Source organism: Dermacentor variabilis, unplaced genomic scaffold (assembly GCF_050947875.1).
Source record: "Dermacentor variabilis isolate Ectoservices unplaced genomic scaffold, ASM5094787v1 scaffold_13, whole genome shotgun sequence".
Taxonomy (NCBI): domain Eukaryota; kingdom Metazoa; phylum Arthropoda; class Arachnida; order Ixodida; family Ixodidae; genus Dermacentor; species Dermacentor variabilis.
Genome location: NW_027460291.1, coordinates 20,432,011 through 20,448,045, shown reverse-complemented (window position 1 = coordinate 20,448,045; position 16,035 = coordinate 20,432,011). Strand labels below are relative to the sequence as shown.

General features: G+C 46.8%; 1 protein-coding gene across 1 annotated transcript in view; it reads left to right on the top strand.

Annotated features, from left to right (window-relative positions):
- The first annotated feature begins 791 nt into the window (after nt 1-791).
- Nucleotides 792-16,035, top strand: part of LOC142566621 (uncharacterized) — a 141,548-nt gene continuing 126,304 nt past the window's right edge. The window contains exons 1-3 of the mRNA XM_075677458.1: nt 792-1,268; nt 1,416-3,271; nt 8,173-8,282. Of these exons, the coding sequence (XP_075533573.1) occupies nt 792-1,268; nt 1,416-3,271; nt 8,173-8,282 (2,443 nt within the window). The remainder of the gene's footprint in view (nt 1,269-1,415; nt 3,272-8,172; nt 8,283-16,035) is intronic.

The window sequence follows — 16,035 nt, the reverse complement described above, 5'->3', positions numbered from 1 at the left end:
CCGTAGAGTGTGTGGCTGTGACTGTGCGCGTTGGGGGGGGGGGGGCGACACTTGTGTCGCCAGCGTGTACGTGCAATCCGTGCAGCGATGGGATACGTCTTTCGTGGAGAGCCTTACCGCGCGCATTTAACGGTGACTGTGTTGTGTGCGGCGACTTTAACTCTCACCACACGGCATGGGGCAGCAGCCGCTGTGAGCCTAATGGCAGGAACCTGCTGAACTCAATTCACTCCTCTGGTCTGTTGATCGTCAACACCGGCAGTCCCACTTTCGTGCGTCGGAAGGTGCGCGGGAGTGTGATAGACTTATCGCTGGTTAGCGAACGGTGCCACTATGAGTGGGTACGCAGCCCTGACACTCAGGGTTCGGATCATTATCCGATCTCGCTTGAACCACTCGGTCTGAGCCGCGACCGGACCTGTACCTATCGCATCACCGACTGGTCTCTGTTCAGGACGCTCTGTGCCACGCCCTCTCCGGCGAACAACGACTTCCTCACGCACATTTCGAGGTGCGTTGTCGCCGCGACCAAGTCGTGTACGGTGCCCGCTGGAACGCCGGCGCCCGACATCAAACTTTAGAACTTACGCGCGGCACACCGACGCACTGAATGCCGCGCCATCAAAAGCGACAAGGTGGAGCACTGGGCACTTTACAACCGCCTTGATGCCGCGTGCCGTCGTCATTCCAGGCAGCGTCGCAACCAGAGCTGGCATAGTCTCTGCCTCTCCTTGGAGGACACTCGCGACAAAGCACGCCCCTGGCGCATTCTCGCCGCCCTACTTAGTCCCATGGTCCCCCGCCGCTCTGCACTCTCCATCGCAGTGGCCCGGGGCTTGAGTGCAGAGCAATTAGCCGAACTCTTCGCGGATACGTTCGCTCCGCCGTCTGTGTGCCCTGTCACAGCCGCCGTCGAACTTCCTCCACACAACATGGTTGTACGCCTCGCTCCTATGCGCTATTTCCCAACGAGCGCAATTCTGGAGCATGTAGAAGTGCTGTGTTCTGCTGAGTTCACGCTCAGCGAGTCGCGCAATGTCTTGAACAGACGCAAACGTCGCTCCGCTCCCAGTTCCGACAGCGTTACTCATAAAGTCCTGAGGAACATTGACGCAGCTCAGCTTCCGTCACTTCTCGAGGTCTTCAACTCGGTCTGGCGCAGCGGCATCATTCCTGCCGACTGGAAAGAGGTGATCGTCGTTCCCATTCTCAAGCGCGACAAACCAGCCTCGAACATCAACTCCTATCGCCCAGTATCGCTAACCTCGGTACCCGGCAAAACAATGGAGTCCATGGCTTTGCACCGCCTTGAATGTATTGCCTCCGCCCTAGACGCCTTTGCCCCTGAACAAAGCGGCTTCCGCCAACTGCGCTCGACAGCTGATTCCATCGCGGATGTTGTCGCTACGCTCTAGGACGCGGCAAGCCGCCACGAAGCCGGAAACCTGGTGCTGCTCGATGTGGAACGCGCGTTCGACGGCCTCCCGCACGGCACCATCATTCAAGCGCTTCACGAGCTGCGTATCACCGGCCGCCTACTGGACTATGTCTCGGCCTTTCTTAACGACCGAACGCTCAGAGTGCGCGTGGGTGACGCGCTCAGCACCCCCCGTAGCGGGACCTCTGGTGTTCCTAAGGGCAGTGTCCTCAGCCCTTTCCTCTTCAAGTTGGAGCTGGCAAGGCTCCCTGATTTCATCCCGAAGCTGACAGCCTTCGAAGTCCGTGTGGCGATTTACGCTGATGACATCGCTCTTTTTGCTTGCGGGCCTACGCACCATGGCTACCAAGTGCGTCACTCACTTCAGTCGGCGATCAATGCCGTGGAAGAATATCTTGGCAGCATAAGGCTTCAGCTCTCCGCGTCAAAAACCGAGGCGCTGCTAATTCACCCCCGTGCGAGCCGTGCACGCTTCGAAGTGCCAACTCTCTCGCTGCGCGGAAGCGCCCTCCCGTGGCAGAGAAAAGTCCGATACCTCAGCCTCCACATCGACTGCCGCCTCAACTTTAACGCGGTCACCACACAACTCTGCAGGGACTCCAGGAAAGTCGCAGGCGCCGCACGCTCCCTGCTTGCCCGAGGCCGCGGCTGCACACCGCATCTTGCGCTCCGAGTTTACAACTCGATCGCGACGTCGCGAGCGCTCTACGCGCTCCCACTCATCAACGCCAGTGCAGCCAACTGGAAGGCCGTCGACTTCGAGCACCACACCGCAGTTTCCCAAATGTACGCGCTTCCCCGCTTCTCGCAAGTGAGGGCAACTCTCGCCGAAGCGGGAAACTGGCAGCCCTCACTTCGCGCGCGGAAACAAGCGCTTCACCATATCGAGCGTCTGCAACGGTCGCCACAGGATCAGCGTCTCATGTGCCGCCTCCACATCCTCGAGGGCTCGGGCGTGGGCCATCGTGCCACCGAGTTCAGCACTCGCATCGCATATTTGCCTCAACTCCTCCCCCTGCCGCCTTCGCCGCACGCCTCCGCGCTCCTCGACATAAACATCACCGTCCCGGGCGTCAAGAGCAAGCGACAAACAGCACTGTGTGCCATGCAGCAGGAGACGGCTGCATTGATCTTCGAACATCTGCGCGACCGACTCCTAGTGTACACTGACGGATGCGTGTCCAGTGACGGTTCCGCCGCTGCCGCGTGCACGGCACCGGACATTTCTGCGTCTCGACAGTGCCGCCTTCGTTTTCCTGCCTCGTCGACAGTCGCCGAACTCGCGGCGATTGACCTCGCGGCTGACCTACTTCTTCAGCAGTGCGGTGTCTCGTCTGCCGCGATACTGTCGGACTCGCGTGCGGCTCTGTGCATGCTGAGGAAGGACTATGCCGGTCTTCCGCTTGTGCAGCGCGTGGGGTCAAAACTGCGCCATCTCGTAAATCAGGGCTGCGATTTGGCATTGCATTGGGCCCCCGCGCACATCGGCCTGCCCGGCAACGAAGCGGCCGACGCCCTTGCGAAGCAAGCTCTCTCGACTCGCTTCCCCGTCGCCAGCTCCGTCACCCGTTTCGACGTGGCCAAGACGGCGATACTGCGCATCCTCCGCGCGCAGCACCCGGATCCGCGTGTTGCTGCAGGTACGCCCCCTCGCCTCCTCCCCCGTGCGGGACTCTCCCGCTGGGGCCGCTCGTTTCTCCTTCGGCTGCGCGTCGGCTGCTACAACACGGCCGCCAGAATGCACAGACTGCACGGAAGAGGCAGCCCCGCGTGCTTGGATTGCGGCGAGGAGGAGACGCTTGAGCACCTTCTGCTCCGCTGCCCGGCCTTCAAGTTGAGCGCACTGCGCTCTTTGCATCATACCGTCGTGTGGGACTGCCCTGTGACTCGGAGGGAGCACTTCTCTTTCCGGCAGCCCACCCTTCCATTGTCGAAAAAGTGCTTGCTGCCCTACTTGACTTTTCCTGTGACACGCAGCTGAGAGCGCGGCTGTAAGCCCCGCATTGCTTCTTCAACCTTCTTGTTATTTTTTTCCGCCTTCTTTTCATTCTCTCCCTGATCTTTTTCTCCCGACTCCCCTTTCCCTGTGCAGTGATGTTGAGGTGTCCTCCTCTGAGACAGTTACGGCACTGCACTTCTCTCTCCCTCTCCTTCAAAAGTCACTACAGACACACACTGAACTTGCTCGCCAGTTTATATTGGGCTCTGTCGGCGATACTCTGTACAGCTTCTATCGTAAAGGGTGCGCTGATGCGGTATTTATGCGATGACATATTTGAGGCATCGTAATTTGAGACGTCTTGTAACTCTGTGAAAAGTCATACACTTGCGAGTGCTTGAATAGAACATCCAATAACGTGTACCGCTCACTCGTGGTGAGCGACTTCACCATCTGAAGTAATGTCGAGTGCGATGGGCATGGATGGAGGGACTCGTCTGCGGCCTCAAGTACAGCCAGTAACGCCGATGTCTCTTCTTTGAAGAGAGCGAGTTTCATGCCAGAAGGGAGAAGTATGGGCTGGGCCGCGTAGTTCATTGCCCATAATCCAGAGTGTCCTTCAACCACCGACACTAAACAATGCGTAATGAAAACGTTCTTTACACAGGCCGACTGAAGAAGCTGCGTTGCAGCATCGGATGTGGCGGGCTTGGTATCAGAGGAAATGACTGGAACCTATACCACGCAAAGAGAAGGGGGGGGGGGAAACGATGATGTCCTCAGAAACACAAAAGGCACTGTCTTGACGTGACGAGTTCTCCATGAGTCCTGTTATAACCTCGTGTTGTATCAATAGCTCGCCACATCGAGAGTCAACGGTTGCACCACACTCCTGCAAAAAATTGATGCCTATGATAACATCGTGCTTGGATCGAGGAATAACGGCGAATTCAGTGGGAAATACTTTGCCGCACAATCAGACATCCGCAGTACAAACACCGACCCGCCACAACCTGTCACATCTAACACTACGAAACGTAGAAATATTGTTCCAAGAAAACATCACTTCTTGTCCCAGTAGGGCTTCAAAATTTACTCATCACGGAAATTGTTGCCCATTATGCACAACAGCCATTGTATGTATATCGTGATCAAGCACGTGAACTTTGTTTTTCAGCCTAAAATTGCCGGAGGAATGTCGGTTGGCAGCGAACAGTATCCAACAGCTTCACCACCTAGTTTTCCGGTGGTGGCGATAGCAGGCGACGCCGCGGTGATGCTGACGGCGCAGCACGTGGAGCAGGCAGTGGCGTTAACCTGTCATTGGAAGCTGGTGATGGGTTCCGGAAGCTATCTCGACGAAGTGCACGATTGGTCGGCGGGCGTGGAGCCCATGGCGTGAAATAGGCTCGATTATTTGACTGGTATGTCGCTCGACGAAGTTCTTAGAAATATCGGCTGCGGTCGCAAAACCTGGCGATGTGGCCAGGGACACGGAAACTATAGCATACACGAAGAGGCCGAAATTCTTGGTGCCGCTCAAAGCCTTCATTTCCGCCAGCATGCATGGAGTATCTGTCATGATCGCCATATTCTCTTTACCCTGAATAAGTGGTACGGTACCGCTGCGCCGGATAAGAAGTGTGGCGCTGCAGCTCAGTGTTCAAGCGAGGCCGGTTCGTGGGTTCAAACGGAAACACAGTTCTATAATCGGCCACGTCTGCTGCATTAATAGAGGGTTGCCACGACGCAAGCGGTATTCCGGGCTCGTTTCCCCGAAAGTCGCCACTACCACAACGGCCGATTTTGGGGCACCGGAGGAGCTCTTCCCGGACTCTCTGTGGCATCGCCGAGGACAGATCGGATGGTGTACCTACGGCAATGTTGAATTACGTCGGCCACATATCTGTTTTCTTTGGATATCAAGAACTGGTATACATCTTCAGCTATGCCCTTAAGAAGAGACGCACCTTATCTTCATCGGACATACTTGAATTCACGACTCTATATAGCTTGAGGACCTCTTCTATGTATATAGAAAAAGTCGCGCCAGCGAGTTGGGCCCTTTGGGGCAGGGTCTGTTCAGCTCGCTTCTTCCTCGTTCCGGAGTCCCCAAAGCACTTTTTCAATTCTTGGACAGACGCATCAGACATATCAGAGACATGATAACCGTACCTCCAATACCCACGAATATGCATCCTACCCGCCATCAGGGTAGACGGGAAAGCAGAGCACGCAATGTACAGAAGAAATTCGGTAGCAGCAAGGATACCACATTTGTAGACGCAGCCAGATACAGACACAAGCGAGCCTACACAGCAGTGGTGATAAATTACGAGGGAAAATGCACGACGAGCGCTACAGTCAACACACTACATGCAGAAACCGCGGACAACACACTACATGCAGAAACCGCGGAGGAAATAGCTATTGCGCTAGCCATTGCACGAACACCAGCGGGTGTAATCATCACTGATTCCCAGACGGCCATACAAAACTTCGCCAACGGTCGAATCTCCCTAGAGGCACTACGACTCTTAAAATTAGCTAATAACCGCGACAAAAGTGTCCATCTCATCTGGACACTCGCTCACACACTACCAGACGGTAGCAATGAGGTGGCGCACCGCATGGCTCGAGAACTTATGGACCGAGCCTCGGTTAACCCCGCCTCGCCGACTACCGATGAGTGGCAGTGGGTAGATCGAATGACCTGATTTCACGAAATTACACAACACCATAGATTGCAGAGGCGTACATTCCCACCGCCGCACCCAAAATTAGGCAAAGTCCAGTCTGTAGAATGGCGGCAGTTACAGACAAGTGCAGCTATTATGCACCTAATACACCCAGATTTATACCCAACGGACAAGTGCAGACATTGCAACTATAGACCAACCCTGGAGCATATCGTATGGGAATGTACGGCTGTAATACAGAGTAACGGTGATGCAGCCTCAAACAGCGACATCCTCCGCGCGCGCTGGGAGTCTGCATTGCTCAGCTCGGACCTGCAGCACCAATTGTGGGCCGTCCAGCGAGCCGAAGAAGCTGCCAAGGGCCAACAACCCTTGGCTGAAACCTAGGCAGGGTCCAGGCCCACCCCACCAAATCACAGGGCAGTGAATAAAGTTATTTGAATGAATCAGCGCGTCCCAGGTCGTAAGTGTGTTCTGGTGGTTGTCGTACCACATGAGATCAGTATTTGTCAGCGCGAACACAACATTCGACAGATGAGCGGCGGAGTCCCAGCCGTTATGTTTGCTGACCCGTCGGTCCTGCTTCAAACACTCGTCCACGTCCTCAACGCTAGTCCCGGCAAAGCCTGGCGGCTCCTTGTACAGTTGCGAAGAGCCCATCGGCCTCGGAGTTTCAGTTTCTCGCGACAGGCCTGCTGTTGAGGATGGTGAAAGTCCCGCCAGTCGACGACTGCGACGAGCTTTAGGTGGTAGCGATTCCGTCGTTGGATGCTTAGATATCCAGCACCTCCACCACTGTGTTACGCGGTGTGTAGGTGTTTGTTTCAGGGATCCGTAGGGCCCAGTGGGTGCCGGTACTGCACGTCGTCTTTCTCTTCCTCGCTTCCCTCCTGATGTTGTTGTTGCTGCTGAAGCTGCTGCTCCACTACCTTTCACGCAGTGTAACAATATGAACAAGAAGGTTCACCGACTGGCCCAATTTTTATGGATCATATCATAAGACGGGCCAACAAACAAAGAAACCAAATAGAACGTAAATGACATTACTTGTACCTAATAACTGAACTAAAACAATAAAAAATAAAGCGCAAATAAAGTGTATATATATATATATATATATATATATATATATACACATACATACATACATACAAACACCTGTGCGTGTGCGTGCGTGTGTGTGTGTTGTGCAACTTGCGGGGGTCTCCTCCGGAACAGCACCTCAAAATGTGCTGAAGGTGTTTTAAATCATGGATCCGAAACATCGACGATTTGCGATGTAATGTCAACGCATTTCTCTGGTATTCACCGCTACATCGGCACTGAACATTTTTTCTTAACGCATCAGGCCCTATTTACATGCATTTGTGAAGAAAGAGATAAGTGACTTTGTACTACGATTACCCATAGTACATAGGCAGTATAAGTACAAACGCATCAAAGCCCGCGACAATTGTGAAAGCCGAAAAACAATCAGTGGCCATTCAGTATTATGTACACAACCCACGCTTTTGCATTGTAATTCGAAGACGTGGTTTTGTATCCCACCTGCAGCCAGTCATTTCTTCAATCAGATTCAGTTTCAATCATTTACCATTTCTTTATTTTTAATTAACATCTTAAAATAATTTCCCCTATGCTATTATTTGAGTAATTGTCTCTAGCTTCTTATCACTAATAAACACAGGCCTATCGATTTCCTTTTTCTCGTTCACACATAAAAACACATACATATATAATGTATGTATATATGTATGTATGTATGTACGTGCATAGCTACACACATTTTCTTCAAAGATCTCCGATCTCCTCGCCACCTCTACGACGTAACCACCCACCCACACTTCACACTCACACGTTTTCCACTTCGGCACTCCTATTCCACACGCATTAAAACGTTGTTTGCTAGAAAGGCCGCGTGCAATATTGAGTCCTAGACAGACCATCGTGATGGGGGATTATGCTCGCCATGCAAAATTCTAACATTGTTACTTGTGTATTCGCTCCTATAGGCACACAACTGTCAACGTTGGTTTGGCTGTTTGGCGCGTGGCAAAAACGGAACACGTGACCATGTTTTTTCTTTACTTCCACAGAATCAAACTGCAGTTTCTCAGGACCCCCGCCAACATGTGCTTCACTGTGGATCCGGAACTTCTGGCGCGAGATCACGTGTTCTTTAAGTGCAATGCTCCCTGGATGTACGGTACGTACCCGTGATAGTCCGTTTTCCCACCTGTATTATGGGTGCATATGGGTTTCAATGCTACGTTTCACCAGTGGGGTAATCAATTATATCCGGCGCCTCTAAAGACGGTATCGCGCTCGCGATACCAGTAGCGAGCTTGGGGCCCCAAAAAACGTCCGGTCATATGCCTATGCATCCTCTAGACTCGAGCGAAAGCTGTGTTTATTACTTGTCGCGATTTATAGAAAGATGCTTGTTGCACTTTCATATTAAATAATGGCGCATAATGCCACATGAGTAATGCTTCCCATTTTTCTGTGTATTTACGGCATATGTGACTTGTAAAATTGCAATTTGGTACTTATTATGAGACAATGTACATGATAAAAATGTTCACAATTTTACGGCTTGTTTTAAAAAGAGCTTAAGCTTCGGGGCTCCTATCTAAATACACGCGAAAGAAGTCGTTTTTGTCGGCAAGCAGTGCGCCAAGCTCAGTAAGGTTCAGTGCAATTTTTTTTGTTTATGCCTTCGATTTCTCGAAAAATATGATTGAAAATCACCAATTTTAAAAAAAACGAAGCCATCAAGTTTACAACTCCAACACATCAATGAAAAATTGCATCACAATCCTGCAAATGACATCCGAGTCATTCCACGCAAAATATCCCTATCCCTAAGCGAGACTGTCGCCGATACTTTAGGGGAAAATTGGACTAGTTGGTCAGTGTGTGAGTGAAGTTTCAGCAAAGCATTTTTATCCAAGAAATATTTTGGTGACGCAAGCGCTCTTTAAATTTTCCACGAAGAAGGAAATGCTGGTTTGAGATAAACTTTCTGCACTCAAGGGTAAAATTAGGCACCAGTGACAAATATTATTATATAATATTCTAATGGCACGGTTCTTTCTTGGCACATTATAGGCGAACAAATTTATCAAATATGCCAGTTAATTTGGCTAAATACCAAGCGAAAAATTCTGCGTTTTTATTAGGTTTTTGCGTAAACCTCACTAATGCTTAATTCACAATAACATTTTACCGCTTTTTCTGCAGCTAAAGTTTTTAGTAAGCCTAATGTTCGACAACCACAGGAAGCACTTTTCCAGAAAATTATTTCCGAACTTGACGACAGGTTACATTTTGACGTTGTTCCGAACTCAATAAAGCATTAAGGCATGTCAGATAAAAATAGTTGAGATAGCTGATGATTTGGATAAATTTTAAGCTTGGGATCTACAAATTTTATTTCAAATAAATTTTGTTTCAGGAGGGAAAATATTCTGGTAGGCCTCATTGGTGTGTGTCTTCACTGCAAAGCAAGTGTGGGCCACATTCGAATTCCCGTCATTCTTATGAACTCTTTACGCATATAATATGGCATATGCTATTTGATGCGTGGTAGATTTTTCGTTTACGGTGTTTGAATGTTGCTGTCTCCTCAACTACGTTTACGATAATACATTTGTGTGATGAAACTAAACCATGAAAAGTTATCAGACACGAGATATTGAGCACGGCGCTGATTCACTGTCTTATAAAAACTGTCTTGTAAGATATTCAAGAATCTAAATCATTGATACTGAAAAAAGAAATTTGCCTTACTTTACAGAAAGTTTGCTGGTAATTTGTGACCGAACACTCTTCCGTAAATTAGGAACGGTCATTTCCGTAGGACGGACTACTGTAAAAGAGAGACCGTAATACAATATACGAGTGCTTCTGTACCTAGAAAACGGAAGACTCTGTATTCTGAATCTGTACTATAACCGTTAAAGTACGGTGCTTCTAGTATTCAGAAAACGGAACACACTGTATGCTGAATTTGTACTATAACCGGTAAAATACAGGTGCTTGCCGTATTCAGAAAATGAATGACTCCGTATGCTAAATCTGTACTATATCCGTTAAAGTACAGGTGCTTCCCGCATTTCATCTTGCAGAGCATATCCATTGTTCCAAGAATGTGCCATCGGGGACAAAATTGCCCAGGACGTGCGAGAGTCGATCGAATGTTATGGTGCACTATTTGCTGGGATCAGCCGTGCTACCATCTGCGTTCGGAATGTGCTTACGTGACCCACTGTTTTCAGTGGTCTTGAACAGAAATGCAATTTGGTGAACGCTCGCACTTCCAGGGTACTTTTGTCCACGATAGTACATCTCCTTTAATGCAAATGTCATGAAGGCAGCTTATAGCCAAAGCAGCAGGTCACCATTGAGAAAATTGTATTGCCAACACACTGACATGGCTGCAGAGATAAAACACTTTGCACTTTGTGATATGAATGCACTGCATAGCATATATACAAAAAGGTGCAATTTCAGTCCTCAAGTTCTTAGATCACAGAAGCAACTTTATTTTCTTCAATCACTCGTCTTGCACTTCTTCCTGGTGAAAGCTGTTCTTGACCCCAAACGCTTGCAAGGATAAACTTGCTGCTGTTAGGAGAAATAAATAGTATTCGTGAATATCCATCCTAAAGAAAGCGGCAAAAAAGTATAATCACAGAACACGACAAAGCAGTAACTTCTGTGTTAGGAAAACATGTAAGTAGACCAAGATTGTTGGAACAAGGGATGTTGCTGTAGCCAACATTTCGACATAGGTGCTTGTCATTAGGGTAGCAAATGTTTTCCTTGGCTGTGTTGTTTTGAATTGTGCATAGCTCACTGGCCCCTAGCCTCATTGGGGGAGAAGAAACTGGTGCATATAATAGGTGAAGAGAAGCCAAAGTGTTAAAATAAAGGAAGGAAGGGTGTGCTTAGCAATGGTGATTGTGATGGAGCGGGTATGAGCACTGCTGTCAGTACTTGCTAAGAGTAGGGGTGGCCAAAACAGAAAACGATGTACACATGTAAGCAGTCATTAATCCAGTAGACCTAATCTTCCCAGAAGACAAAATAGGTATTAAGATAAACAGTTTGCACTTTTGGAAAAAGGAAACGAAGAGTTAAGGAAAATAAATTTTGTATCAAGATGCATCTGGTTAAGATCACTGTAAATGGTAAATGAAGGCGCATTATGAATATATATTTTGTTGAAAGCCGATGAAGAAAATATATATTAACCAAATATTAAAAATAGGGACATTAAAATTAAACTGGGTATCACCATAAAACAGTAAAGAACAGCCTGTGGAAAAAAATGGGATGGACAATATGATAACCAGGTGCAAGATTGCAAAACGTCGAGCGCTGTTTATATTCATGCTGCTGTTGACGGCTTCACGTTTCTGTCTTCCTACGGAACCTTTGTCTTACTTGAACAAGGAAATGGCTCATTTTTTAAACAAGTCAGCTCAAATGCAGTTCCAAGCTTCAGCATTATTATAATGAAAGAAAATATTGTCAGTTCTCCTGGGTGTGCTTTCATTCACCAGTTATTTCCACCGGTGTAAGCTCAAAATTTAATGGTCTAAATGGACCTTAGCTCATGGCAAACCATAAACTGGTCTTTTTTTCAACATAGATGCCTGCACATTATATGTGTTGGCAGGGGTGCTAGCAAACTACATTATACTTGTTGCCACAACCAAAGTGAAACTTGGTAACAGTGATTGAAAAAAACCAGCATTCCACAATACTGATTCAAGTCATCTGGAAAAGTTGCTTAAGTTAATGTACACCCCCCACCCCACCAGACACAATTATACACCACACTGACTGTCATGGTGTCAACCATGCTATTATAATGCTAGGCATCAAGTAGGAGAATTAAGGGATAAGAGGGCACAATGCTTTTTGTTAGAACATCAAATGTGATTTACATAAATGCTACATTCCAACAAAGGAGCAGCCGATAGTGACCAATGCATACGAAAGCTAATGACATTCTGTGCAGCAGAATGTTGACGATGAGGTGTTATGCGCACAAGTGCATTTTGCACAAGTGCAAAATGACATCCTGCAGTTAAACCTTGTGCCAACATTAGAGTTTGAAAAACACCACAGTGGAAAGCAAAAAGTGCTAAATTTGTTGAAAATTACTAAAAATTATTCGATTATTCATTATCTTTACTGTTCGTTAAAGATTCACAGATTGTTCCCTACGGGTGCTGTAAACAGGCACCCTGCTTTTACAGTCGTAGCAACAATAGTCTGTGGCACAGACAAGAATAAATGCTCATGAAGTTTATGCAAGAGTATACCCTACAAATTACACCCCATTTCACATTCCAATGTCGTAGAAGAGGAAGACGAAAAAAACTACTTTCTGGTGGAGGATGCCTACCCCAGAATAGAAGAAACAAGTGTACCCTAAACGTTGCTGCTGCCGATACCTGTGCACTAGCAGTTACATATAATATGGCAGTTACAATTGTTTTTCCACAAGCACTGCAAGCTGCTGCCAGTTTACCAGTACACAGCTGTAATAAATTTAGGGTAAGGTAAAGCTCTCTAATGGATTTATCTCATATGACACAATTGGAATGCAATATTCTGCAAATAAGTGAAGCGCGATGTGCCATCCCATACAATGAAACACCTTTGAAGAATCTGAATCACCCCCTGCACTCTTAGCAAATGTAGCAAATGTTTTCCTTGGCTGTGTTTTGGATTGTGCATAGCTCACTGGCTATGCACAAGTTGAAAACGCCACGCCTGCTACTTTCCTGTCGGGAATGCTATCATGCTGATAACGCGCATGCCGTTCTTTACTGGAAAGTACAGGGCTCGCGGCGTTAAAGAAAGGAAACGCATCAAGGCAGATGACGATTATCGTTGTGTGGGAGAAGGGGCACTCTAAAGGGTGTAACTTTGCCTAAGAGTGTGGGCAGTGACGAGGTAAAAGAGTGTGTTCTGTGTAAAGTAGTGCACCTGTATAACCTAAAGCTGTGGAGAATGCATTTAGTGTCAGCTGTGAAGGTTTCTAATTTTAATTGCACACAGTAAAAACATCCGTGCGGTTTTGCAAAACGCAAACCCCCTACCTTTTTGTTTTTCAAAGGTAATGACACGTAGGGCCATAACATGTACATTATGGGTTTCGTTCCCAAACAATCAATGTGAATAGCACCACCCTAAGTGTTATGTGCCTTCTGTCTCACATTTTCTGTCAAAAATTGTTAGTGTCAAATGCTGCGATCGGCAGAGAAACGGATTTCTGGAGCAATACAAAGTATTAAGTACTGTAATCTCAGTACTTTCACTGCTGTTTAAGTATTATCGGGTCTTAAAGTAAAAAAAATGAGGAATAAATACAACATGTACATTTCACGTCACAACCCTCATGAGGTATTTAGTAGTCTGGATTATAAAGGATTCCAGATTTACAACGCAGGACAGATTTTATTCCACTGAAAGAATGGCATCATGCAAATGATTCTGCATTTGGTGCTATATTTATTGGTATTTAGTTCAGTTGGAATGTGTGTCTATTGTTAGCGATATTGCTTGACATGTTTTAGATTGACTGTTTACCTAAATTTAGGCAAATTCGTATTCGCAAATAACCTTGTATGACACCAAGAACTTGCTTAGCAGGAGTATTTCTAAGATTTGCAAGATATGAGGCTCTTGAACGCATATCTAAGCCTGGGGTGCACGCCGCCCCCTAATCTCATCATCAGGTTTCTGGAACTCATCTACGAGGTTTCTTATGATGTATGTAAAGTTGCTTGAATGGGAGAAATAGGGAAATTAAACAGGTGAATTACGCAGCATAAGAATGATGTCAGAAGGAAGCAAGCTTCAAGAAGCACTGTCACTCAATTTGCATAGACTATCAAATGCAAGAATTATTTGAGGTGATTTAAAATTCTGGCATTGGAACGAAATGTCTTTTAATCTATATATAAACTCCGATTATTCACTCTACTAGCACTACCTTCACCAGAAACATTCATAATCATTATCCTGTCTAAGCCACATCATCCTAGCTAATATTCAAGCCTTCATGAGCTGCTTTTTTTACTGCTAATTCTCTGAGGGAAAGAGGTATTCGTATGAAGACGATATCTTATAGTTATTACCCGTTTTTTGATAAATGATAAGGGAAAAACATCACACCAAAAATGTGTTGAGCTTGAGCAAGCTCTACGTTTGAAGCTGTTGATTCTTTTTTCCCTTTGCCATCATTGACCCACCTGGTTAGCTAAGTAGACAGAAAAGCTGCAGGAGAAAGGTAGGGGTGCCAAATTAGACTTGTGCCCCAGGGGACCTTTTCATGGTCACTGGAGGAACTGCCTGTGGCCTCGGCATCTTCCTTGAGGGCCATGGTCATGTCTATGAAACCTTGTCTCCACAGGCTGCACAAAGAAGGATAATTTTCTGAGCTAAGTCTTTGTCTTAAAAGAACCCATTTAAGTTGCATTCGTGGCTTTGCACCACAAAACTGACACATGACTGGCCACTCAAGACACTTTATGTGTATTCGCAGGCTTATTCCTTGGAAAAACACTTTTATGTAGCACACAATGAGTAACAGTAACAAAAAAGTGTATCAGGAGGCTTTCATATTGCTCTACAACTTTTCATTGACACATTTCATTTACTTATTTGAGATATTTATTAACTAATTAAGAATTATGTAATTAGGCAGAATGCAAAAAATAATCAGAGTATCTCCAAGCGACGGCAAACATTACCTTCATTTTGTCTAGTTACATCGCATTTACATATTTCTAAATCTTGGTGCACGATAGTTAAGACACCCTGTAGATCAAAAAAACAATATTACAATTTTCATAATCATCTCTTGCGTGTTACTGGTGCCTATGGCTGCTTCAAGTTATTCTTTCAGTACGGTACAAGCAGTTTTGAAGTGAAATTGTTTTGCATCGAGGGCGTGTAATCTAGAAAATCAAGCAAAAGGTCAAGTTGTGTTCACTATTCAGATGTTTAACTAAGAAGCTGCAGGAAAAGGAAACAGGACACAACACCTAATAAACAATGCAAAATTTGAAAATTTAAACTGAACAAGAAACCAGTTTTTCAAAACACAGAAAAAAAGCCAGCAGCTTACGTCGAATACACCCTTGCTACGTACTCCAAGTGAAGTTCTTACCGCAATGCTTGGGCACCATATGAACGTAACAATCAACAACTTTGAGCATAATATTAACACCACTAAATGAACTGGCCTTTGAAGATTCTTGATCTGAAATCCTCAACGACTTGTTCTGGCATTTAATCTGTCGAGCTCAATCTGTATTCTCAAAAGCTGGCTCTCGGCCATAATTTCTCTAAACGCAACATCAGCTTAAATATCAAGATAGGGTTGACCCGTAAATAAAGTGGATAATGCATGGCAAACATCATGAACACTCTTACATGTTAACCAGAGGGTTCACTCATGCAGCCATGAAATTGTGATGCAGACACGATATATTGAAGCTGGTTTTGTGAAGTGTCTCATGATTCCAAGGCTTCTGCTCCAGTTGTGAAAGCTGTCTCCACTACCTAAATAAGCGATGACAATAAAAAAAGAACTTCAACATGCTCACAATACGTTGGCCATTTGCAAGTAAACAGGGGTGCTATGCAGGATGCGCCGAGTTTCTCGTTCACCCGAGTTTTACCCGAGTTTGCTCGACGGCAGTCAGTGAACGGAGATAGCGCGAAACGCGCCGAAGGTGCAGGCAAAAAAATATGTAGACAAAAAGCCGCGTATGACAACATGAGCGCACCCTGCGCGGCACGCTGCTTCCACGTTTCAAGCGCAGAAGGCTGCACAACGAAACGCGCCAGCGCCGCGTATTGTTCTCAACGGATTATCGCAACTTAGCGATACCGTGACTGTCGCGCTGTCTGTCTGCACACTTGCCGTG